General features: G+C 39.9%; 1 protein-coding gene across 1 annotated transcript in view; it reads left to right on the forward strand.

Moving 5' to 3' along the window:
• Nucleotides 1–24710, forward strand: part of LOC149180510 (protein ESMERALDA 1-like) — a 328252-nt gene that overhangs the window by 88162 nt on the left and 215380 nt on the right. Inside the window, exons 3-4 of the mRNA XM_089416147.1 lie at nucleotides 22229–22296; nucleotides 22438–22526. Of these exons, the coding sequence (XP_089272273.1) occupies nucleotides 22229–22296; nucleotides 22438–22526 (157 nt within the window). The remainder of the gene's footprint in view (nucleotides 1–22228; nucleotides 22297–22437; nucleotides 22527–24710) is intronic.

Raw genomic sequence — 24710 nt, forward strand, 5'->3', positions numbered from 1 at the left:
ATGTGAAGTATGAACTTTATAGCATATAAACTCACAAGAAAAACACAATGTTAGCTACTTTCACAATATCAATGCTAGCAACAATGAACAATAGATTATAAAAATATGAAAGTACTTATGCAATTTATGTTCCAATCACCTCTTAATGAGCAATAAGTGAATGATATGACATGTAAGAAATTTGCTTTAGATTCTAATTTCAAGATGCATATTCTTGCCCATTGTAAGAAAGAGAAACCCAACTATCAAATCACCTTTTCCAACTCAATAATTTAGTTGTATTCAATGTTCTTATGATGAGATTACCACAATTATATCAAATCTGAAATGTTTATTATAGCAGTAGGAAAAGGTGTAAACATTGAGCTATCTAGATTCTGTACTACAACAAGTGCCAAACATGTCCAAAACTTGTAATAAGATCGTCAAACTGAAAAAATTGAATTTTGAGCCTTTTTAGGAGTGTTATTAAGAAAATACCAGATCTGATTCATTAACTATGCAGAGAATTTCCAGCAAGCAAAAATGTAGATGTAGGCCAGATTTGCTAACCCTAAGTGGCCAAAAATTTAGGAAAAATTTATTTTGCAATTTTAGAGTACTTTGACCAATTAGATGTGTTTTTAGGGCATTCATATCACTGTTATGGAGATGTTATTACAACTGTAACAAAACATAGATAAATGAGGGTTTATAGAGCAAACCCTAGGCCCAAGGCCTTTGTAGATTACTTGCCCAACTTTGCCAAAATTTCTCCAATGCCCTTGCAACTTGAAAACACAAGTTTTTGAGCCAAATTTCTGCAAAACCCACCAAGTATTCAGTCCCAAAAAATGCAGAGATGGATAGAAGTCAAGCTAGGGCTAGAAGAGGGCTAAAGGCTAAGGAAAAATGCCAAGAACGACCACGAAAGAGGCAAAGGAGGAGGGAGAAAGCCCAAAAGGCTTGACGCTGGGGAGAGAAGGCCCTCTAAGGGCTAGCGGCTAGGGCTAGAGGAGGCCCTCTAAGGGCTAGCGGCTAGGGCTAGAGGCCCTAAAGGGTTGCCGTGGGCCCCACAAGGGCCACGACTAAGGAAAAGAAGGCCAAAAGAGGAGGCTGAGGCCTCTAGGCCTCACGACTGAGCCTAAAAAGGCCTTAAAACTTAGACGTTGGGGCAAGGAGGGGAGGGCGAGGCTTCTAGGGCTTACGACCTGCGTTACAGGTCTTAAAAATGATGCCGCAGGAGGCTAGAGGGTTGACGCAGGGCCTTAGGAGACTGGATTTGGGCTCGAGAGGGTTGAAACTTCAAAGCCCTTGCTTCAAAAAATTTTGTTTGCTTCAGATCTGCAATTTTTCTCAATATCTTCAATGGTTGGCCCTCCAAAAAAAATTGGAGATTAGATCTTACTTTCAAGGGCCTAGATCTAGCTCTATTTTAACTTTCTCCACTTGATCTCACCTGCACAAATATATTTACAAATGCCCACAACCCCAATATATACAAAAAAATCTTAAAACCCCAAAATCCAAATATACAAAGGTTTTAAAATAAATTTTGAGAAATAATTTTTTTATGGAGTTTTTCTTTGATAAATGGCTAATAATACTTTGGAAAATTACTGCACACTATAGCCTTAACGAAATTAGATCAAACATATAAATATCCGGAGTCCAAACAAGGTCAGTTCATGCCCACAACGTGTGAACTTGGGGACCACGGATTGGGGAACCTGCAAACACTATATATTTTTCTTAAGAAAAAATTGTTAGACATATGGTGAATCAAATCATCTAAGTTAAACCCAAAATCTATCAATAGAATGACTTTATCCCCATCTTATAAAAATAAAATTTTAAAATTAATAAGCACGATATAGGAAAGCCTGTACCCAATACATACCACAAATCAATGAACACTGAACACCATGAACTACACCCCAAATTCTTTATTATGATTCAAATAAACGTTCCCAGTAGGACTGTAGTATTACATTGGAACAATTAACCTTGTTCACTGAGTTTGTCAAGCGCAGACACATTGATGTACATAAACAATTTATATATATTTTGTTCAAATTTCGATGATCATTACAAGCATTTGGGTGGTTCTCCTTTATAGGAATTGACTGGCCACAAGGGTAAAAGACACGTCTTCTGACATAAGTGCCCTTTTGTAATTAATTGGGCAACTTAATTTAATTAATTCATTAATTATTAATATTTTATTTAATATATATATATATATATATATAATTATGAATATTTTATTCATAACATTGCCTCTCTCTTAAAATTCTTTGTCCTCAAAGCATAGGTAATATTGGGTGTTGTTGGCGAAAATGTTCTGTCTCCCATGATGAGTCTTCTTCTGGTAGTCTTTTCCATTTGATAATGTATTCTTTAATAGTCTTGGATCGTAGTACCTTCTCTCTGGTAGCGAGTATGCCTTCAGGTTCTAATATGATCCTTCCTTCTTCGTCAGTCTTAGGTATCTCTGTTTGAGCTGTTTGATTTTGACCCAGTACCTTTTTGAGGCTTGATACATGAAATGTGTTGTGAATTCGACAATGGTCTGGTAGCTTTAATCCATAAGCCACACTACTTATTTTTTGATTATTTGGTATGGTCCATAATACTTAGGAGATAACTTATTTTTCCTATGTTGTTTTAATGATGACTGCTTATAGGGTTGAATTCTGATGAAAACCCTATCTCCTTCTTTGAATTCTCTTTCTATGCGGTGCTGGTCGACTTGTTGCTTCATTCTATTGCATGCCATTGTTAAATTTTCTTTTAACAAGTTAATAATTCTTTGGTTTTCTTCTAAGTGGTTCTTTATTGCTTGAACCTTAGAATTGTGCAGCGCAAAATCCTTCCACCTGGGTGGTTCATAGCCATATAGGGCTTGGAAGGGAGTCATTTTAGTTGAAGTATGATAGGTGGTATTGTACCACCATTCTGCCAAGTGTAGCCACTGAGACCATTTGTTTTGTTTGTCGGTGACGAAACAACAAAGATATGTTTCCAAACATTTATTTACAACTTCAGTTTGACCATCTATCTGGGGGTGATAAATCGAACTCATGTTGAGAGATATTCTTGCTTGGTGGCATAAATCTATCCAAAAATTGCTTTTAAATTTTGTGTCTCTATAACTGACAATGACCTTGGAAAAATCATGTAGTTTGTAAATGTTTTTACAAAACATTTCTGCAATTTGCTTGGTTGTGTCAGTTTTTTTGATTTCCATGAAGTGGGTATATTTGGTGAGCCTATCCACTATTGCAAATATATTGTCCTTATTATCAGACATAGGGAGTCCTTCAATGAAATCCATTGATATTTCCTCCCATTTTTGATTTGGAATGTGTAACAGATGTAGTAAAGCAGGAGTTGGAATATTTTCACCCTTATTTCCTTGACAAACATCACATTCAACGACATACTCCTGGATTTCCTTACTTGTACCTTTCTAGTAGAACGATTGCCGAATCTTGTAGTACTTTTTGAAGAATCCAACATGCCCAGCTGCAGGGGAACCGTGAGATTCTTTTAGAATTTTCATTCTAAATTTGGATTACGAGGTTAGATAAATTCTACCTTTGTACAATAATATGTCATTTTTCCATTCAAAATTGGCATATTGACTGATATTTTTAATCATAGACATACAGTCCAAATCCTTGGCATACTCAGCTCGTATTTCGTCTAACCAGTCAGGAACAACTACCAAGGTGGCGCATGTTGTGTTGTCATCATCTTTCTGTGAGAGTGCATTAGCTACGACATTTTCCTTTCCCTTTTTGTGTAGTATTTCTAGGTTGAATGCCAAAAGTTTCTCCATCCACTTTTGTTGTTCTGTTGATAATGTTTTTTGTTGAAGTAGAAATTGAAGACTATTGTGATTAGTTCAGATTGAGAACTTACTTCCGAGTAGGTACTGTCGCCATTTAGTTAAAGCATGTATGATGGCAAGCATCTCCTTTTGGTAAGTTGATTTCAAGCTTTCTCGTTTGTTAAGCTTCCTGCTTTCAAAGGCTATAGGATGGTTGTCTTGCATTAATACTGCTCCAATTCCAAATCTTGAAGCATCACATTCGACTATGAATGGTTTGGAGAAATCTGGAGTTGCCAGTACCGGTGTGGTTGACATCACTTCTTTTAGATTCTCGAAGCATTTGTCTGCCTGGTTATTCCATTGGAAAGCGTTCTTTTTTAACAAGTTTGTCAGTGGCGCAGTCAAATGTGCATAGTTCTTTATGAACCTTCTATAATACCTAGTTAAACCTAGAAATCCTCTCAGTTTTGATATGTTCTTGGGTTTGGGCCATTCTTTAATTGCTTTAATTTTGTTGGGGTCCACTTTGACTCCTTCCCTGGATATGACGTGTCCTAGGTATTCAACTTCCTTTTGCCCAAAGGTACATTTTGATAACTTGGCGTAAAATTGATTCTTCTCCAATACAAAAAGTACTTCCTCTAGATGCTTGAGGTGCTCCTTCCACGTTTTGTTGTAGACGAGGATATTGTCAAAGAAGACTAATACAAATTTTTGCAAGTATGGATGGAAGAGTTTGTTCGTGGTTGCCTGAGAAGTGGCTGGTGCATTTGTTAAATCAAATGGCATTACCTTGAACTCATAGTGCCCTTCATGAGCCTTGAATGCCGTCTTTTCGACATCTTCTAATCTCACTCGAATTTGATAGTAACTTGATCTCAAATCTAATTTTGAGAAATATTCTGCGCCATGGAGTTCGTCTAGCATCTCATCAATGAATGGAATAGGGAATTTGTGTTTAATAGTAATTTTGTTTAATCCTTTGTAATCTATACACAACCAAAAAGATCCATCTTTCTTCCTGACTAATACTACTGGTGCAACATATGGACTTCTACTTTTCGTAATGACTCCATGCTTTAACATATTTTGTATCAGTATTTCTATTTTTGTTTTATGATGATGGGGGTAGCGATATGGTTTTACATTTACGGGTGTCGAATCTGGTTTGACTTCAATGATATGTTCAATTTTCCTTTCAGGGGATAATTTCATCGGCAATTCTTGAAATACCTTGTCATATTTCTAGATTTGGGATGTAACTTTAGACTGTTAGCGAATCCCTTCCATCGATAATAGTTCTAACTGTTGGCATTGTGTGATGAATACCGGGGCTCCCTTGCGAATAAGCTTCTTCATTTGCTGAGCAGAAATGACTTGGGTAGGTGGAGCTTGGAATCTGAACAACTTATACTTCCTTCCATCCATTTTGAACTTAATGAACTGTTTTTGGTGATTTGCAGAATATGTCCCTAGTGTTTGCAACCATTGTACTCCTAAGATGGCGTCTACACCTCCTAAAGGGACCATATAAAAATTGGACTCCATTTCGTATTTGTTTAGTTGCATTTTAAATTTATGGCACTTTCCTACTCCATCTATTCGTTTCCCATCTTCCACTGTAGCTTTTAAATTTGCTACATGATAGGCAAAATGTTTAGTCTTTTTGCGACATTGACATCTATAAAGTTGTGTACATTTCCTGAATCTATTAACACAATAATGTTTTGCATCTTAATATGTCCTTTAAATTTTAATGTTTGTGGTTGAGCTATCCCTGTGATAGCTGCCAGAGAAATTCTTGGCATATTTTCTTCTTTTGGATTTGGATTAGGAGTCTCGTTTTCTTCATTGGTTTCTTCGTCGGAGCTATTCTCTGAAGATTCCTCTTCTTGTTCTGCTTCACAGTTGTAAAGTTTTTGCGTAGTGCACCTGTGCCCTGGGGAATATTTATCTCCACATGTCCAACATTTGCCATCTTTTTTTCTTTCGAAATTTGACTGTTGTTTTCCTCCTTCACGCATAGGTGGTGGAATGTACTTACCAGTTTTTTTTGAAGACGACTTACTTGACTTCCCTTTTGAGTAGTTGTTTGATTTTTCATTACTGGCATATGGTGTTTTATGGAGCTTATATTTTCACTCAATAATTATTGTTGCATGTCTAGCTTCTTCAATGGTTTTGGGTTTATATAGTTTTAATTCTTCTCGAATATACTCTTTAAGGGCACATCTATGCATTTTTAGTAGTTCTTCGTCTGAGAACCCCCTTTGCCTTATAGCTAATACTTCCCACTCGTGGGTGTATTCACTTATAGATCCTTTTTGTTTGAGGTGAACAATTTTTTCATAAACATCGTCTTCTTCTTCGTCATGGAACCTTTTGAGCAGGGTGTCTACAATTTTTTTCCAATTGAACGAACAAGCCTCACATTTGTTGGACCACCATAGGAACCAATCATATGCTTCAACTTCTAGGTTGTTGGATGCAGTCATGACCTTCTCTTGTTCACCTATTGGCGGGTTTGCTCTGAAGATGGTGTCCATTTTATTTACCCACACAATGGCGCCCTTATGGTCCTTACCATCGTACTTAGGTAATTCCCTTTTAATTTTGTGGTAGTCTCTTTCGGGAAAGTTGTATAGTACTGGTTTCCCTAGAACTGTATATGCAACATTTGTGGGGTTTCATGCATTGACGAAAATTCATGACTTGGGGAAACTCCGCCTTTTGGAGTCTTGGGACTTTGTGGTGACTTTTGTGTGCTTAAGGGATTAAAAGGTGGATTGACTCTTCCCATAAACTCACTCATTATATTCTCTATTTTTTTGATATTAATTGCCATTTGGTTTTGATTACTATTTATCTTCTCTTGGCCTTTTCATAATTCCTCTTGCTTCTTTTCGACATTGTCAAGGCACTGACACATTCTATTGATTTCCTCCTGAAATTCCTTTGAATTTGCATTGTCATTGCTACTCCCCATCTTGTTCTTATTTTTCCTATCAGACACAAGTTTTTTTTTTTTTAAATTAAACAATTAAATTATATAAATAAATTAATTAAATTAATGAGATTATATAAATAAATAAATGAAATTAATGAAATTATATATATAAATAAATAAATTAATTAAATTAATCAAATTATATAAATAAATAAATTAAATTATATAGTTTGTAAATGTATATAATATATAGTTATTAGTTGCAATGGTTCTAAAAGGTTAAATGAGGGTCACACTGTTTGATTCGTAGTCAATACAAAACAACGTTTCAAACGCTGACAAAACGGCGGGTTAGACGATGTCAGAATGACGATCGGGGTGGGCGGGGTTTCTTGTCGGGACAATGGCTGGGTGTTTAGCCAGTCGTTGGTCGAGATATGCGGCGGAAAGGACAAACGTGGATAGGGAAGAGTGCTGGGGGATGCGATGGTCAACAATCAGATGGTTGTTGGGATGCCGCGGTTGGAACATAGGTGCTGGTGGTACGGTGGGAAGCATGGGAAGTGTGGCGGGGTGCTGGAATAATGTGCAACAAGGGAAAGTGGACAAAGAAGGATAACGTGGTGTTGGGGATGCAGATGAGGGACTGTGAGCAGCGACGGGGTGGACGAACAACGAACATGAAGAGGGTGAACATCGTCTCTGTGCAACTACCTGCCCAAGAAGGGAGGCTCTGATACCACTGGAACAATTAACCTTGTTCACTGAGTTTGTCAAGCACAAACACATTGATGTACATAAACAATTTATATATATTTTATTCAAATTCCGATGATGATTACAAGCCCTTGGGCGGCTCTCCTTTACAAGGGTTGACTGGCCACAAGGGTAAAATACACGTCTTTTGACACAAGTGCCCTTTCGTAATTAATTGGGCAACTTAATTTAATTAATTAATTAATTAATCATTAATTATTAATCAATTAATATATATATATATATATATATATATATATATATATATATATATGAATATTTTATTCATAACATACATCAATTCTTCTGCAACAATTTCTTAACCAAACATCAGATGGTTTTTAACACAAATGACTAATTTATAGATAAATTCTCCAAGTGGAAAAACAACGACTAGTTGGCTTGATCTTCGTCAAAATAATCTTGGTCGTTGATTAATCCTTGATGATCTTTTAATCTTAGCCGTTGAAAATATTTATTTTGAGGAAATTTTGAATTTATCATTAAATCCCTTTTTTTATTAGCTCGAAAATAATTATTTTGAGCTAATTTCCTCAAAAAATTGACTTTGACTTAACCATCGAGGTCCAAGGGCCCAATTTTTCTTGAAATTTCCAATATTCCCTTGGTGGGGGGACCTCCAAAAATTAATTTCTTTGAGACTCACAAATTTTTCCACTTGGAGAATTTAATTTCTCTAGACATTTTAATTATGACTCTAATTAATTAAATTTTTGGCTTAAGATTTTAATTTAGTTTTGCCAAAATTTTTAATTAATTGACATTTGAGGGGATTAAATATTTTTTTTCACCCTCTAATATTTTAGCCATGGTGTCTAAGTATGAGGGACCATGCACTAAAGTATTTTTTACAAAATATTTTTACAAATTCAACTCTCAAAGGGGGAATGCCCGTTCGGCCTAGACCCTCAAATTACATACCCAATTCTGCGATAGAACATGATTTAGTAGACTAAGTGATTTGTAATAAAATAATTTAGCCAATTATCTTATATTATTCCCAAATCACTTTTACATAAGACTCGACTAGAATGTGAAAATTCGATTACTTGAATCACCGTTGCAACAACTAATTAAGTTCCTTCTATTTGTTAATTAATGAACAAATTATTTACTGCTTCCTACAATAAACACCGAAACTAATACACTACAGTCTTGATCAATTAAATTAGAAGCGGAAACAAGAAACTGAGCAAGAACGAAATACACAACACATTACACTGTTGTTTTTGGACAAAAGTCCCCAAAAAAACCCAATGCGGAAAAACTGGTGCAACAATTGAGGGTTTGTACTATTAAGCAATAGTTTTTCTGAATACAATCTCTAGATGCCTTACTGGCTATCCAGTAAAGAGAATATCACTAACAGAAGATTAGTGAGAAATACCTCACACTATCAGTGGCGATCTTGACTGATCCATGTTAATATAGGTTGTCATTGATGTCAATATGGCAATATTCTGGACAGTAAACAATGATGTGAAGCCAAGTAGAGCAGATCCATGAAGCAACAGGAGTATGTCAATATGGCGATATTCTAGGATACTAAATGATGATATGAAGCCAAGGAGAAGTAGAGCAGATTCGTGAAGAAATAGGAGCAAGAAACCATGAGGAGAAACCAGAGGAATGCCAAGACAGTCAAGCCATTGGAAAGAATATCAGAAGTCATAGGAGCTATCAGAGCAGAGCTATCAAAGCAGAGAAGAGGTATTGGAGCGGTATCAGAAGCCACAGGAAAGCCAAGTTAGTGTAAGAGCGGGAGATTGAGGAGGAGCCATATCGGGAGTATCGCATGTAATATATGCCAAAGAAGAACTGCAGAGTATCAGAGGAGTTAATAGAGGAGCCATATCAGACCAGAGAAGAGCGGAAAGTCAAGGGAGTTGAGACGATTAGGTTTTGAGTGAGAAGCGATAGGTTGAGTGTTAGAGGGGGTTTGAGACAGAGGTCAATTTATTGCTGAAATTGAGCCGAGAGGGCAAGACTCGTGCCTGGTGTGAATCTCGTTACTCTGTGTATCCGCGTTCAATAGTTAGCCGGGTATTTCTTTGTATTCCCACTCAATGGATCAATGGCGATCCAATATTAAGTGAATGAATCGATATATGAATGTCGTGTGTTAAATGGAGTGTGACATAAACCGTGGTTTTAACACAGAGTCCATCAAAAGCAAGCGAGATTAAGTTAAGGAGGAAACAGACAAAGAGTGCGCAGGATTTGTTGGATCTCATAAATCAACGGTCATCGCATAGTGGAAGAGCGCGGAAGATAATCAGCGAAGAGGTGGTTTCTCAAGACCATAAGTGGTATATCAGGCGAACAAAAAGCTGTTAGCTGTATTGAAGGCTAGTCACCCGATTCCATTAACCGTTCGACACGTAGCAGCCGAGGAGAGAGAAAAACCGCTTTATCGGGCGGGTATTCTCCGTGCTTGTGTCTCACCCAAAATCGTTTTGGATCGTCAGATCAAGCGGATCCAGATCAACGGTCACAAAGTGTTGTGCAAGTTGATTGATCGAGAAAAGGCATCAGCCGTTGATCTGATGGAAGGAGATCAACGGTGGAGATCGAGCGGACTGGTTGGTGATCAGGCTAAGCGACAATCGTTGGATCGAGTGCCAGATCGACGGTCGCGATTTAATTGCTAATCGCAGTTATGAAGGGCTGTCACCCCTGAAACCTCCGATTGCGATAATACATGCGGACCCACGGCTCCATTGTAAACCGCCTATTGAAATATCACATCTGCCATATCGCAAGCCTCTTGTAAAGCCTTGCCACATTGAAAGCGCCGATTGCGATAATAACGTGGACCCGAATGCACCATTTAACATGACTAAATGTAATATCGCATCCGCGCTGTATCGCTAGTCTCTAAGGGATGTCAAACCGCTGATTGCGATAAGGCTGTGGACCCGACGGACTTATTAAAAGCAGTTTAATATAATATCGCATCTGGTAGGGGCAATCGACCATCGGCTATGGTATGGGCACGACTTATAAAAGACCTCCGGAAGCCGCGATTGCGATTAAAGGAATGCGATGTCCGTGAACAATTAATGTATATTGTATGAATATTAAAAAGGGCCTCTCTGATATTTTTTAATATGCAACACTATTGTAATTCGGCCTCTCTTCTGAATTAACGTGTCCTGTGAGTATTGGAACACTCGAATAGATAGAGGAAGCCATAGATCGGGAAGCCGAAGAATCAAGCGAGCGCAGAGGAAGCTAAAAGGTCAAGCGAGCGTTGAGGAAGCCGAAGCTCAAGCGAGCAAGGAGGAAGCCAAAGGTCAACATATCAGGCTTATATAACAGAGAAAAAAAAGGTGGTTGGTGGTTGGCGAACTGGAAGAAAGAAGGAAGCCGACAGTCCAGCAGGATAGAAAGAGGCCGAAGGTCCAACAGGACAGAAGGAAGACGAAGGTTCAGCTGGACAGGAGGCAATCGAAGGACGAGCAACTCTGTTGATCGTGTTACCCTGTGAAAGACTCAAGCCTGTGATGAATTAATTAGGTACATAATGCATACTGAAGAACAATTTTGTGATATAATAAATAAAGTTTGTTATGCTCTTGACCTGCGAGAAGATATCAGAATACCAAATATGCGAAGAAATATACCCAGAACACAGGACAATAAGAAATAACAACAAGTATTTTATTATTCAGAAAGGAAAGCAATGTTCACTTGCCTCTTCGATGGGGCAACCTCCAATAGAGCTGGGCTCAATTACAAAATAAGACACGACGCTCCTCGAGGGTAGTCTCTATCCTTTATATAGGATTCATACATGCAATACCATGGGTTACTACCATGGTTGTTATTAATACCATCTATCTAATACCATGGCCCATTTGCAACTAATTGTGGTCCCTTCTTTAAATGCGAGTCAACCACTTACAATTATTAATATGCGCTTTATTGACTCTTTACTTAACTATAACTATGACTCGACCATAAGGGGGTTAGGGTTGGACCCTAACATGCCCTCCCCCATAAATAGCCTTGTCCTCAAGGCTGAAGCTGTGGAAACTGCTGAAGGACAGTGGTTGGTTCACAGGTCGCATCTTCTGGAGAGGTGTCTTTCCACTTGACGAGGACTTCCTTGATCGTGCGGCCGCGCAGGTGCCGTTCTCGTGTGTCAAGAATCTGTTCAGGTTGGAGCCAGATTGAACCTTCTTCATCCAATTCTAGTAGACTGGTTTGAATTTGACAATGGTTCCCAATCACTTTCTTGAGGCATGAGACATGGAAGACTGGATGGATTTTTGCAGTGGGTGGCAAAGCTAGCTTGTAGGCTGAAGTACTTGATACGGTCCGTAGAACTTTGGAGATAATTTATGACAACCCTTGTCTTCGAGTGATGTTTGCTTATATGGTTGCAGCCTCAAAAATACCTGATCCCCTTCTTGAAATTTGTGTTCTAAACGATGGTGATCTGCCTGTTGCTTCATACGGTTTCGAGCTTGATGGAGATTTTCTCTGAGGTTTCAAGAGAGCCTAGGGGCTTTCGATATACCCAGAGGGTACTTGGAAGACAGTCTGTGCGCGGTTCTATCTAATGCGCTACTACTCGAAGGGGTACCCACAGGGGTTACAAGGGAGGCTAACAAGCGTGACCACCTCTTGTATTTCCTGTGTGCATGCCTCCCCAAATCCGCAGGTTTATGCGCTCAACGATAGATCCCGTGGTTTAAAGACGTCGGAACACGTCTCTAGCCAAAAAAAATTCTGCTAAAAATGGAGATCCCACCGGCCTTGGAAAGTGCTCTGATACCACTTGTTATGCTCTTGACCTGTGAGAAGATACCAAAATACCAAATATGCGAAGAAATATACCCAGAACACAGAACAATAAGAAATAACAACAGGTATTTTATTATTCAAAAAGGAAAGCAATGTTCACTTGCCTCTTCGAGGAAGCAACCTCCAATAGAGTTGGGCTCAATTACAAAATAAGACACGACGCTCCTCGAGGGGAGTCTCTATCCTTTATATAGGATTCATACATGCAATACCATGGGTTAGTACCATGGTTCTTATTAATACCATCTATCTAATACCATGGCCCATTTGCAACTAACTGTGGTCCCTTCTTTAAATGCAGGTCCACCACTTACAATGATTAATATGGGCTTTATTGACTCTTTACATAACTGTAACTATGACTCGACCATAAATAAGGGGGTTAGGGTTGGACCCTAACAAAGTTTCATTTGATATCGCTCGAAGGGAACAGTAGCCAGCACTAGTATTGAAGCATATGTGAATGTATTTATGGGAAGTAAGAGATTGCAATAGCAAGAATAGTACCCAGTAGTCACGCCGGAAGCATTCACCATGACAGTGAGAACAGAGGCTTGAAACAGAGAGTTGGTTCTTGTGCAGAGCTTAGTGTAGCTAATAGTAGACTCACTAAAGCTGTGTGAAGACATTATCAGAGATCATGATGGCTATTTGATATCATCATGAGATAACTTTTGCAGGCTCTGTGTGGACAGTATGAAGAGTTGTAAAGATTTCTTCATATGAAGACTAGTTGCCGTTGATGCTGTAGCATGGAGACTACAGTGAAGCTGTAAACAGACAGAATTCAGTAAAGAAGAGTTTTGGGAGCAGAACATTACTATCAAACATGCCTTGACAACAAAGGGTTGGAGCCCTTGGGGTTGGTGCCTTAGAAGTTGGAAGGATTGGTGTCCTTGGAGTTGGTGCTCCTATATCCAAAGTTGGTGCCTTGACAGCAGAGGGTTGGAGCCCTTGAGGTTGGTGCCTCGACAGCAGAGGGTTGGAGCCCTTGAGGTTGGTGCCTCAGAACTGGAAGGATTGGTGTCCTGGGAGTTGGTGCTCCTAAGTCCAAGGTTGGTGCCTTGACAAAACAAAGTTGGTGCTCTAGAGGTTGGAGCCTCACAAAAGTCCAAGTTGGTGCTTGGCAACAGATTGGAATCATATATATTTGTATCTATTTTATTGCAAAGATTATATTAATAAAAGCATTTATTCTTGTTGTTCATCTTGTGTTCCGAATATAAATGTTTTAACTAGTAAAATAACAGTTGAAAAGAAATACTGATTCACCCCCCCTCTCAGTATTTCCAACAATCCAGCCACAGAATGGCTAGTCCCTTGCTGCCTCTGCATTGCCTTTGTGTAGGCCCAGCTTCACAGCTCCTAGGGACTGTGTCACTCCCTCTTCTGATCGATTTTCCTCTATTAGACTTCGGTTCTGTCCTCTCGGTCTCACACTCCGGCTTCTGGCTTCAGAAATCGATCTCTCCAGCAAAAATACGGATCTCCTCAAGCCTCTGCGTCAACCTATTTTGGCCAGCATAGCCTTTGTGCTACCACTCTCAGATCTTTCTCTGCCTCCTCTGTCGAGTATTCCTGGATCAAGAGAAATCTCCAACCGGAACTATCCCTGCCCCTCTCTACAAGAAATCACTTCGAATCTCTCTGGCAACTGCCGCGCTGCTCACTTCAGAAATTCAATCTCTAATCTCCCACTCGATGTGTTTTCCAAATGCCCATCAAGCCTCCTCTTATAATCCTCCAGTTGAGAACCAACGACCCAAATTATATTCTAACCAATGGCTCAGACCATTTTGGCTTGATTCTCGTCTACGTCTAAAAGTTTCACCCATAGTTAGATTAATACCCTTTAATTATTTTAATTTCCTAAGTTTAGACTCACGCACTCATTAAAAATAATTAATTATTTTACTAAAACTGCCTACGGGTAGAATTTCCCAAAACGATTTTTGGGTATTCTGGAATACATGTGTCCTAGCCTCCCTGCAAATTTTGAGGCTAAGAGCACATCTGATGCTACCAAAAATCAGCACTCCCTCTTAGCAAGGAATGTGCTCTAGTAATGCAACCTGCTGAAGCATCACCCTTCTCTGTAACATCTCCCTTTGCGTTGCTGATGTCTGACATCACTGCCCGCCAACTACTGTGCAAATGTTGCATTTGTACTGCTGCTGACATTGCCACTACCAACTCTGCATCTGTACTGCAACCCTCATAATTTCTACATCTGTGTTGCTGCTGGCACTGCCACTGCCAACACTGCATCTGCACTGCAACCTTCTCCAACTGCTGCTGCTACTGCATTAGCAACGAAAAAACATCCATAATTACTGAAAATGTGTTCAGTATGATGCATTTGTTGCTGTAGTTCTGACTATTGCTAGCCTCTGCGCTGACCCTCTTAAGCCTCTGCGCTGCTACTAACTCTGCTCTGTGTCAACTGTGCTGCTCAGTCTTTGGCGCTCCTAGCTATTGCAACTGTCACTCCGACACTCCTCTGCACCAACTGACATTGGTCCATCTTGCTACTTCTGATTTGGGCTCCCATAACAAGGTATTGATCCAAGAGGTGGACTCGTGAAGGATCCTGCCCATTTGTAGTTGTTTTGAACTATAGTTCTATATCACCCCACCTCTGGGAAATCATGGCAAACTCCTCCTCTTCGATCTGTGCAGATGTAGCCTTCGGATCATGCTTCTCGTCCTTGTCCTTCTTCTTGAGAGGACACTGTGTAGCATAGTGACTAAGTTCGCCCTGCCACTTGATCTTCGAAATACCTTTCTTCTTCTTCTGCTGCTCATGTTGCCCCTTAGATACTAGGGCTGCATTCTCATCCTCCTCCTTTGGTTTCTTCCCACTATTGTTGCTGCCATCAAGTTTACACTTGACCAAGTCCCTCCTCATCTCTTTTGCTGAAGAGCGACCCACATTCCTTCTCAATTTGGAAATTTCTTCTTGCCCAGGATGCTCTAGACAAATACTTGCCACTCTTCTGAAACTGAGTTTAGGGCCAGACTCACCATCTTGGTACGCTGAGGTGTTGACCCCACAACTTGCAACTCGTCTCGGGTTTCTTGAAGCTTTGCAAAGAACAGATCAATACCTTCCCCCTTCTGCATCTGCGTGGATCTCATCTTTTTCTCCAAGTACATCTTTCGCTGCTCAGAAGATCCCTAATATAGGGTGTACAAGGCATCCCACATTTCCTTGGCAGTCCCTTTGCCTGAGATGTGACATACTACATGATCCTTCACTCCATCGAGGATCATTCGCTTGGCCTTTGCCATCTCTCTCTTGTACTTTTTGAGCGGATCTGAATCCACGGGCTCAACTACCACACTATCGACGTAGATCTTGAGAAAATGTTCATCCAGAAGGCATGACATACTCGCCTTCCAGATCATATATTTGGAAGAACCATCCAACCGATCCTGATCTCGTAACCCACTGGCTGCCATCTCTGCCAACGAATGTGTCGAACTGCTTCCTCTCTCCTTTGCGCAACACTGGGCTGACCTACGCACTCCTCGCTGGAGTTAGTAGATGTGCTCCTCTCTGCTGCTGCTTAGCAATAGAGAAGTCAAATTCCCAAGCTAGGAATTCTCTGAGGAAGAAATTCCCTCAACAATGCCTCCCTTCTTTGTGATGATTTTCTGCCCCAGCAATTGCTGCAGAAAACTACATCACACCAGAAAACTGCCTCTTTGCTGAAGCTGCTGCATTGCTCCCTGACACTGACAATCTTCGATCTGGAAGTCTTACCTCTCTGTCGACTCACTCAGAGAGAGACCTTCCTCGAAAATCTTTGCCCTCTTGGCTTGGACTACACAATCCCTCTGGGGATTCGATTTCCTGCCTACGCAACACTTCGACCCTCCTTCTCTTCAGCGCTGGGCTCTTCTGACTCTGCTCTCTTGCTTCACCTGCAGCTCTGATACCATGTGAAAATTCGATTACCCGAATCACCATTGCAACAACTGATTAAGTTCCTTCTATTTGTTAATTACTAAAAAAACTATTTACTATTTCCTACAGTAAACACCAAACTAATACACTGCAGTCTTCACCAATTAAATTATAAGCTTAAACAAGAAACTGAGCAAGAAAGAAATACACAACACATTACATCCTTGTTTTTTGACAAAAGTCCCCGGAAAAACCCAATGTGAGAAAACTAGTGCAGCAACCGAGGGTTTGTATTATTAAGCAGTAGTTTTTCTGAATACAATCTCCGGATGCCTTACTGGCTATCCAGAATAGAGAATATTACTGACAGAAGATTAGTGTGAAAAACCTCACACTATCACTAGAAATCCTGATAGATCCAGCTGCATAATGGCTAGTCCCTTGCTGCCTTTGCATAGGCCCCGCGTCACAGCTCCTAGGGACTGCGTCACTCTCTCTGTTGATCGATTTGCCTCTCTGAGACTTCGATTCTGTCCTCCCGGTCTCACAGCCCGACTTTCGGCTTCAAAAATCAATCTCCAGCAAAAATACAGATCTCCTCAAGGCTCTGCGCTGCCTCTACATCAGCCTACGCTGGCTAGCGTAGCCTCTGCGCTCCCTCTCTCGGATCTCTCTCTGCCTTCTCTGTTGAGTATTCCCGGATCAGGAGAAATCTCCAACGGAACTATCCCTGCCTCTCCCTGCAAGAAATCACTTCGAATCTCTTTGGCAACTGCTATGCTGCTCACTTCAGAAATTCGATCTCTGATCTCCCACTTGATGTGTTTTCCAAATGCCCATCAAGCCTCCTCTTATAATCCTCCAGTTGAGAACCAACGACCGATATTAGATTCTAATCAATGGCTTAGATCATTTTGGCTTGATCCTCGTCTTCTTCTAGAAGTTTCACCCATAGTTAGATTAATACCCTTCAATTATTTTAATTTCCTAGGTTTAGACTTAGGCACCCATTAAAAATAATTAATTATTTTAATAAAACCGTCTCTGGGTGGAATTTCCCAAAACGATTTTTGGGCATTGTGGAATACATGTGTCCTAGCCTCCCTGCAAATTTTGAGGCTAAGAGCGCATCCGATGCTGCCAAAAATCAACATAGAACACTAGGATTCACCTAAGGTTTTAACGACAAATTCCACCCTAGCTTTGGGGTGAGGTTGGAGGGAAAAACTCTGTCGACCATTTGTGTTTAAAACGCAGATGAGTCAGTGAGACAAAAAACCTCCTAGGATGAAATTATCGCCAAAATAATAGGCTTACCTAGGTTGTTACATACGTCTTACTAGCATCATTTACATTAAAAATTTGCAGAATGGGTTTACAATGAACTTGATTCTTTGAAGAAAAATATGGTATATCTACTTCCTCGGAACTTTGACAAAATGTGTGCAACAGGAATCACCATATCTTATCATTGATCCATCTTTCCTCATGATTCCTCTTTTACCGAGACTCCTCCCATCGATGAAAGTCTGTAAAGAGCAGGGAGCCTTAGCTGAGGTGACAATGGGCCATCACTCTATTGTTTCCCCTTGACCTAGTAGTTTCTCTATAGGATCCCCTCCTAGGACCTCTGCTAGTTTGAGTGGTAACAAACATTAATAAAATAAAATGAAAAGAAGTGGATGTGGGACATTTAATGCTAAGAAAAAAGAAAAAGAAGGATTTGATCATCTATTTATTTTTAATATATTATTAAAAAAAACTAGCATATATCTACATTATCCCCAAATATTCTAGTCAGTGAGGGTTTCACACTTGTGTTTTCTTGCTCCATCTTGCTGCTTAATATATTTGGGGCGAAAATGGATCTATGCTAGTCTAGGGCTGGTTACCCACCACCAGTTGGTGACCCCTATAGGAGAATTTTTCTCCTAGATTTTGTCTTCAGCCGACAACCAACAATCCGTTGCAGCAAATAGATAGCTCGATTTGCCACCATTCTCTGCTACTTGGGCCATCCATTATGTGTCCTCGGCCATGTGTTATGATCATATGTTTGAAGGTGGGCCTTCCAACCCTGAATGTATGGCTTTTCATTATGTAATTGGGTATTTTTGCTTACTTTTATTGGACATGGTTTAGTGGGAGGGGGGTGCGGGGTGGTTCGGTGGAAAGAATGGGCTTGGATTGCACTCTAGTTCCCTTGTCAGCGGCACTACATGGGAAAACTTGATTTTGGTTGTGTGGTCTCGCTTCCGGATACCATATATCTTGTTCCCCTCTGCTCATTATAACCCCTTTTCACACTTTTCGCATCCAGGTCCACATTTTTCCATTGGGTCCACAAGGTGTTAGCCTCTCCCTCCCCTTGTCCACTCTTTGGGTCGGGCCTGGAACAATGCCCCGAAGGTTGATGCAGCTAAAAAGAAAGTTAAAAGCAAAATTTGGCCACTTACAACAAGAAATGTACCACAAAATGCAAAAGATGGTCGAGAGATAAAAAATTAAGCATGTGGGAAAAAGCCAAGCATGAACTCTACCCCTATCACTATGGCCATCACCCTGGTTCCTAGGGCCCCTATGTGTGCCCCTTGCAGCATTAAGGAACCAATGATTGTCCCAACTCCTCGTGGGTGATGAACTGCCCAACCTTAAAGGGGTAATCACCGCTTTATCATACACATTGTGCTTTCATCCCCTGGAGCCCCGAGCAATTAAAAGAGAGAAAAATCAATAAAAGGCAAAAGACATATGAAGAAGGGTGGAAAAACAAAGGTCGGAGTAACTCATGTACCACAATTGCTCCCTCCTATATCCATACACCCATTGTGTGGGCTTCCCCTCATTATAGCTACCCTTGTACATTGGCATGTGGCTTGGTGCCTTCGTTGTTGCCCCACTCCGTTCCACCATCATTTCACATGACACATGCCATTTGATGGATGTACCATGGACTTGTTACTCCATTAGAGGTTGAAACCACCTAATAGGGTCCTTTATTAACCTCTCTTGTCGAGCAAGGTAACACTTGTACCTTCTAAAGCCCACTTGGAAAAGCATGCCACTATGAAGTGTCCACTTGTCCCCTTGATTAACATGTTTATCTACTCAATTACACTAATGATTGGTTGTACTGGAAGGTGAGGAGACACATTGGATCTTATACATGATTGCATATGGGTCTTTGTCTTGGAATTGGCCTCCCTATACCTTATCTAAGCCCTCCAGAGCAACATAATGGCATTTGTAGGGTGAGCGTTGAGAGCCATTGGCCTCCACCACAACAAAGCATTTATTTCCATGCCATGGACTTCTTCAACACCACAAATTGCTTGCTCGTGGCCTAGTCATGTAGAGATGATGATGTACTTGGACCACATTGCCCAATCGGCCACACATTTGCACCTAACACTAGGCAACTGATCCAGGGCCCATATTGGGGTTTTGTCTCATCCAGAGAGACACGAGAGGGTGCATGTCATCATTCTAGCCCTTATAATGGAGCATCGACATGTTTGATCTAGTTGGAGACCCATGAGACCATGGATTGTGCCTCACAACCACTGGGAGCACAACAGGATGTTTTGCTTGGAAATCTAGGGGCCATCCCCTTGATCATCATTTTGGGAGCCCTCATATTCATCATGGTACCTTGAGGACTCATTTTCGCCTTCCAATGACCCTTTGCACCATTATTTTATCATTTCGACCTCATTAGGAAGGCTTATTTTACACTTATGGAGCTATTTGGTGGGCTTGTCACCAATAGGGTTGTTATTTGCACATTAAAATATTGATTAGGGGCAAAATTAGGCTAATTAGACCAAATTGAACTCCTAAAGGCTCATAAATTAAAGGAGAGCTTCATTTGTAATTGATCATCATTTGGATTGGGATTTCTCTTGTAAAAGAATTTAGGTCTGCAATTGATGGACAAAATTGGATGTTATTGATGCATTTTGATGTTTGGGATTTTCGCTATCTTGCCTTGGAGCTTCTAATTGCCTTTGAGATGGATGGATATACTTGCATTATCTTGTAAGTGTTGTTTTTGATCTATATCTTTACTTTGTTACATGTCTAATGTATGGAATATTTTGTCATAATCTTACATGTGCCCTAATTAAATGCGAATTCATGAAAACACTGGGATTTTGAAGTATTGCATGCATTACACATTAGATAATATGAATGAATGTTCCTAGAGGCTCATTTTACTTGTTGCATCCTCGAATCTCCATCAACCTTTGCCAAATGAAGTATAAATACCTCTTGTAGCCGAGTTGTTGTCTCTTAGGGTTAGCGAAAGTTGCATAGGTCTCATTGATAAGAGAAAAATTCTTTCATCAAAGCAAATCTTGACTTCATTTCTCCCCAATTAACAAGGCATTGGTCCTAATCCTAGTTGATCAACCTAAAACCATTCTCTTTTTGTTCCCTTTTTCTATTTTACGCCCTAACCCTAGAAGGCCAACTAGGGCCTAGTGCGAATTGCATTAGAGAGATCTCCTTAGGGTGCGAGTTGGCAGGCTATTGCGTTGTGGTTTCCTCTAGCTGCCCCCAAAAATTGAAGCAATTCCCATGGCTACTTTGAGAGAAATCTCAAGCCCTAGCTCCAAAATTGATTCTACCCTTGAACTTCTTTGGTTAGCAGCATTTCAAAGGTCATATGCTCTCCAACACTCGAAGGAAGTTAATCATCCATTGACCTTTCTCATCCTTGCTTGACCTAGTAGTCTCATTGATGGTCATCCTCTAGCCCTAGGCCTTGCTTGGATTTTCCATAGGTTTCTCTTTTGGTTTAAAGCCTTGTATGTCAATTATCTTACAAAGCCTTAGAGAAATCTTGCCTCTTAGGAAGCCTTAGGTCTAGGAGTTTCTCTTATGATTGAATAAGCCTTTCATCCTAGGTCTAGGTCTCCTCATAATCCTTTCTTGGAGAGCCATTAGCTTCTCTTTGAAGCAATTGAGCCATTATTTGAGCCTCTCCTTTGGATGGGCTTCGGAAATCACATCACACCTTGCAATTGACCCTATCATTCAAGTGATTTCCCTTATACCGGTTCTCCCATCGCTGAATGTCCGTAAAGAGCAGGGGGCATTCACTGAGGTGACAGTGGGTCTTTGCCCCATTGTTGTCATTTGGTCTAATAGTTGCCCCTTAGGTACCCCTCCTAGGACCCCTGCTAGATTGTGTGGCAACAAGGCCATTGAGAGAATAGTATGGAAAAAGTTCGCTGCTTTCTTTGAGGTCTTAAATTTAAAATATGCCTTGTAAAAACTGATCTTCAGAAGGCATGTGTTTCCACCTCTGTTCCTGGCATCTTAATACCGTATAAAGTTTGGAATTGTTATCTTGATTTCAAACTGCAAAAATATTTCAGGTGATGTAATGGTAATCAGCCTGAAGAAGTTAAAGGTATGGCTATCTATTACTGAGATGACAGTTTTTCAGTCAGCTTGCCTGAATTTGCATGCCATTTTAGATGTGAAAGGCTGTCAACACATTATCTTAGAGTATAGAGTAACATACACAACCATCTGAAGCCAGATTAGACAAGAACATACTTAATGGTGATTCAACAAAAGTAAAATTGCTCCAATGCCCTAGTGTTGAGTCCCAGAATTTTGATTGGTGCTCAACAAGATTGGGTTGTGAATGATTATTACCAGCCGTGAGTAATACTGGAGAAGCAACCTTTTGTGGTGCCTCCTTTGCAGCTTATATATTTTTTCGTGTCTGTCGGTGAAGAATGACAATTGGTCCCTATTCTATTTTTTGAATCTTGTACATTTTTTCCAGGGAGCCATGGGAAAAGAAGTGTCCATTGATGTTGGGAGAGGCATTCTGTATAATTGATGCCTTGATGTATTTACTTTGGCAGAAATGTAATATTAGATGACTTTTTCAAACATACACAGTCACATAATATTTAAATGTTATGGCTCTGTGTGGTAATTACAGGATTGCCACATTCAAATGGTTACATACTTATTGAAGCAAATGGTGGTCTCAATCAACAGCGCACATCGGTACAGAATTTCTTCCTTTTGCCTTTTGAAAGGTTTATGTGGAATTATGCTTTCCATCGTGCTATATGGTGCATATGCACTATCTATTTACATTGGATGGGACTTTTAGTAACTTATTACAAATTCGGCTTGATTTTGCAGATTTGTAATGCAGTAGCTGTGGCAGGCCTTTTGAATGCAACTCTTGTTATCCCCAAATTTCATTTTAACAGTATTTGGCAAGATCCTAGGTAATATCTCTGGTCTTTTGATGATGTGTTTCTCTTCATGTATTCAGGTTAATGATATTCCCTCATTTAGGATGGACCTGGTCCTTGAGAATCCTGAATACTGCTATTAGTTTAGGAGTCACAAAGTTAATCCATGCTATGTAAGTTACTCTTGTCCTCAGAGTTGCATGATAAAGAAGCTCTGCAAATATAGTATATAGTTTTCACATGAATGAACTGGCCGGCAAAGATATGATCAGTTTTTTTTTACTGTAAATCCATTTTGGTTTTTTATGTGAACCAGCTACATGCTTCCTTTCATGCCCTCATGTGGTTGTAACATGAGGAAATGAGAATCCAGTAGGAGCATAAATATTGTAGTCTTTGAGAGGAATGGCACATTGGATATTCTGTATGCCTTTCTCTGATTTAATTGAGGTCCATCTCGATGAGTATTGCTATGTCCCATGTAGCCTTTATTTTATTTTCAGCTTTTTCTTTTAATGTGAATAGTCATTATCTTAATCTCAATATATTTTGTAAGATGTCAAAACCAGTTCATTCCTTGAAAGTTGAAACATGTTTTCCTAAATGATGTAGAAAATATCCACACTAAAAGCATTCCTACATCCCCGAAAACACCTGTTCTTTGGAGACCTGATTTTGTTTTCAAACCTGTATATCTTTCTTAATTTTGTTCATAAGTAGTTAATTGAATACCAGAAATGTGTTGTTCTGTAGTTCACAAATAAAGTGTAATTGTCATTTTAATGTGGCTGAAGAGTCAGTCTGAGATGCCCATTGCATGTGGAATAATAAGACCAAGCCTGCTGGGAGTGTGCAGATAGTCTCATGCTTGCTGTTCACATTTTGTCAGTAATTGCCATGTTAACTCTTTTTTTTATTCTTTGAAAAAAACTTCATGTATTTACATCCAGGGATAGGATAAGATAATTTCATTAATGTCCAATAAATGACAAAAGATATGGTCAATGGGACTGCTTAGTACATTAGTGGTGATACATGCTAATTTAGTGGGGGAGTGAAGGACACTTCTATATAAGCAGAATATCAAAGCTATATTATCTATGCAAAATCATCACAATTCAAAAAGAAGAAATACGATGCTTTGGATCCGAGTAGAAGGAAAAAGTGTGTCATTAGATGGAGGAGAGAAGGTGGGGCAGGGGAGTGTTACTCCTATGCAACTGAATGTGAAGCTCTCCTACATCCCAGGCCAAAGGAAAGAATATTCGTATGAAAATTTCACTTGTGGATCTTGATCCGACCTAGGGGATGTTTCTCTATCTAGAGGAGGTGATCCACTGCCTGGAGCTAGTGGAAGGGGTTCATCTACTGGTTAGGTGTAGGCTGTTTTTAGACCTCATAGGACAATTCCATATGGGTTCCCTTTGCCGGGGTTGTGCTTCCATCTGGCGTTTCACAGATTTGGGGACTGCCAGTCTTTCCAAGAGTGAGAGTTGGCATCCCACAAATCGCTCCATATTTTTTTTTCTTATTCAACATCATGCCTGAAAATGAGGGAGATCAAAAAAACAAACACCTTGCACCTTCTAACTCCAAATCAACCCTCTAACCATATGCCACTCCGCTCAGCTGCTTGACATCCACCATCTTACCAAACCAACTACTGTTCTCCATGCTAACCAAATACTTTTGAAAATAAAAGATCCTTCAATTTAAAAACTATAGGAAGCTGACATGATATCACAAAGCCCAAAGGGCCCTTTGATTCTGCCAACATGTTGCGTTGAAAGCAATTGATGCCTCAAAACCTGTCAAGGTGAGGACCCCTGCAAATACCGAACTGCCCACTTAGCTGCCAAAATACTTGCCGTAAGTCATCACTTAAATCAACTGAAGATCGTCTGGTACGTCCTAGGTTCTCACTAGGTGTAACAGCCTGAACCACAAGGATGAGAAACTAAGGGAAACTTAGGTAAGCCACTGCTATCACCTCAGTGACTTTGCCTTTTCTCACTTTAGACTATGGATAGACCAAGTTAAAAGGGGTTTCCTTGAGGTAAACTAAGCTCAATCTGTTATAGTATGAAATGGGACTAAGAAAGAGGTTAATTATGTTATCTGATTTAATGTTTATAATTAGTTCTCTTAGGTCACAACTTAAATGAGATTTCATTTAGCCTTCAAGATTTATTGACCAATACAAAACAAGGCTAAAGT

Source organism: Pinus tabuliformis, chromosome 3_2, assembly GCF_031772625.1.
Source record: "Pinus tabuliformis cultivar Carrire ecotype Pingquan chromosome 3_2, CPIR1, whole genome shotgun sequence".
Classification (NCBI taxonomy): domain Eukaryota; kingdom Viridiplantae; phylum Streptophyta; class Pinopsida; order Pinales; family Pinaceae; genus Pinus; species Pinus tabuliformis.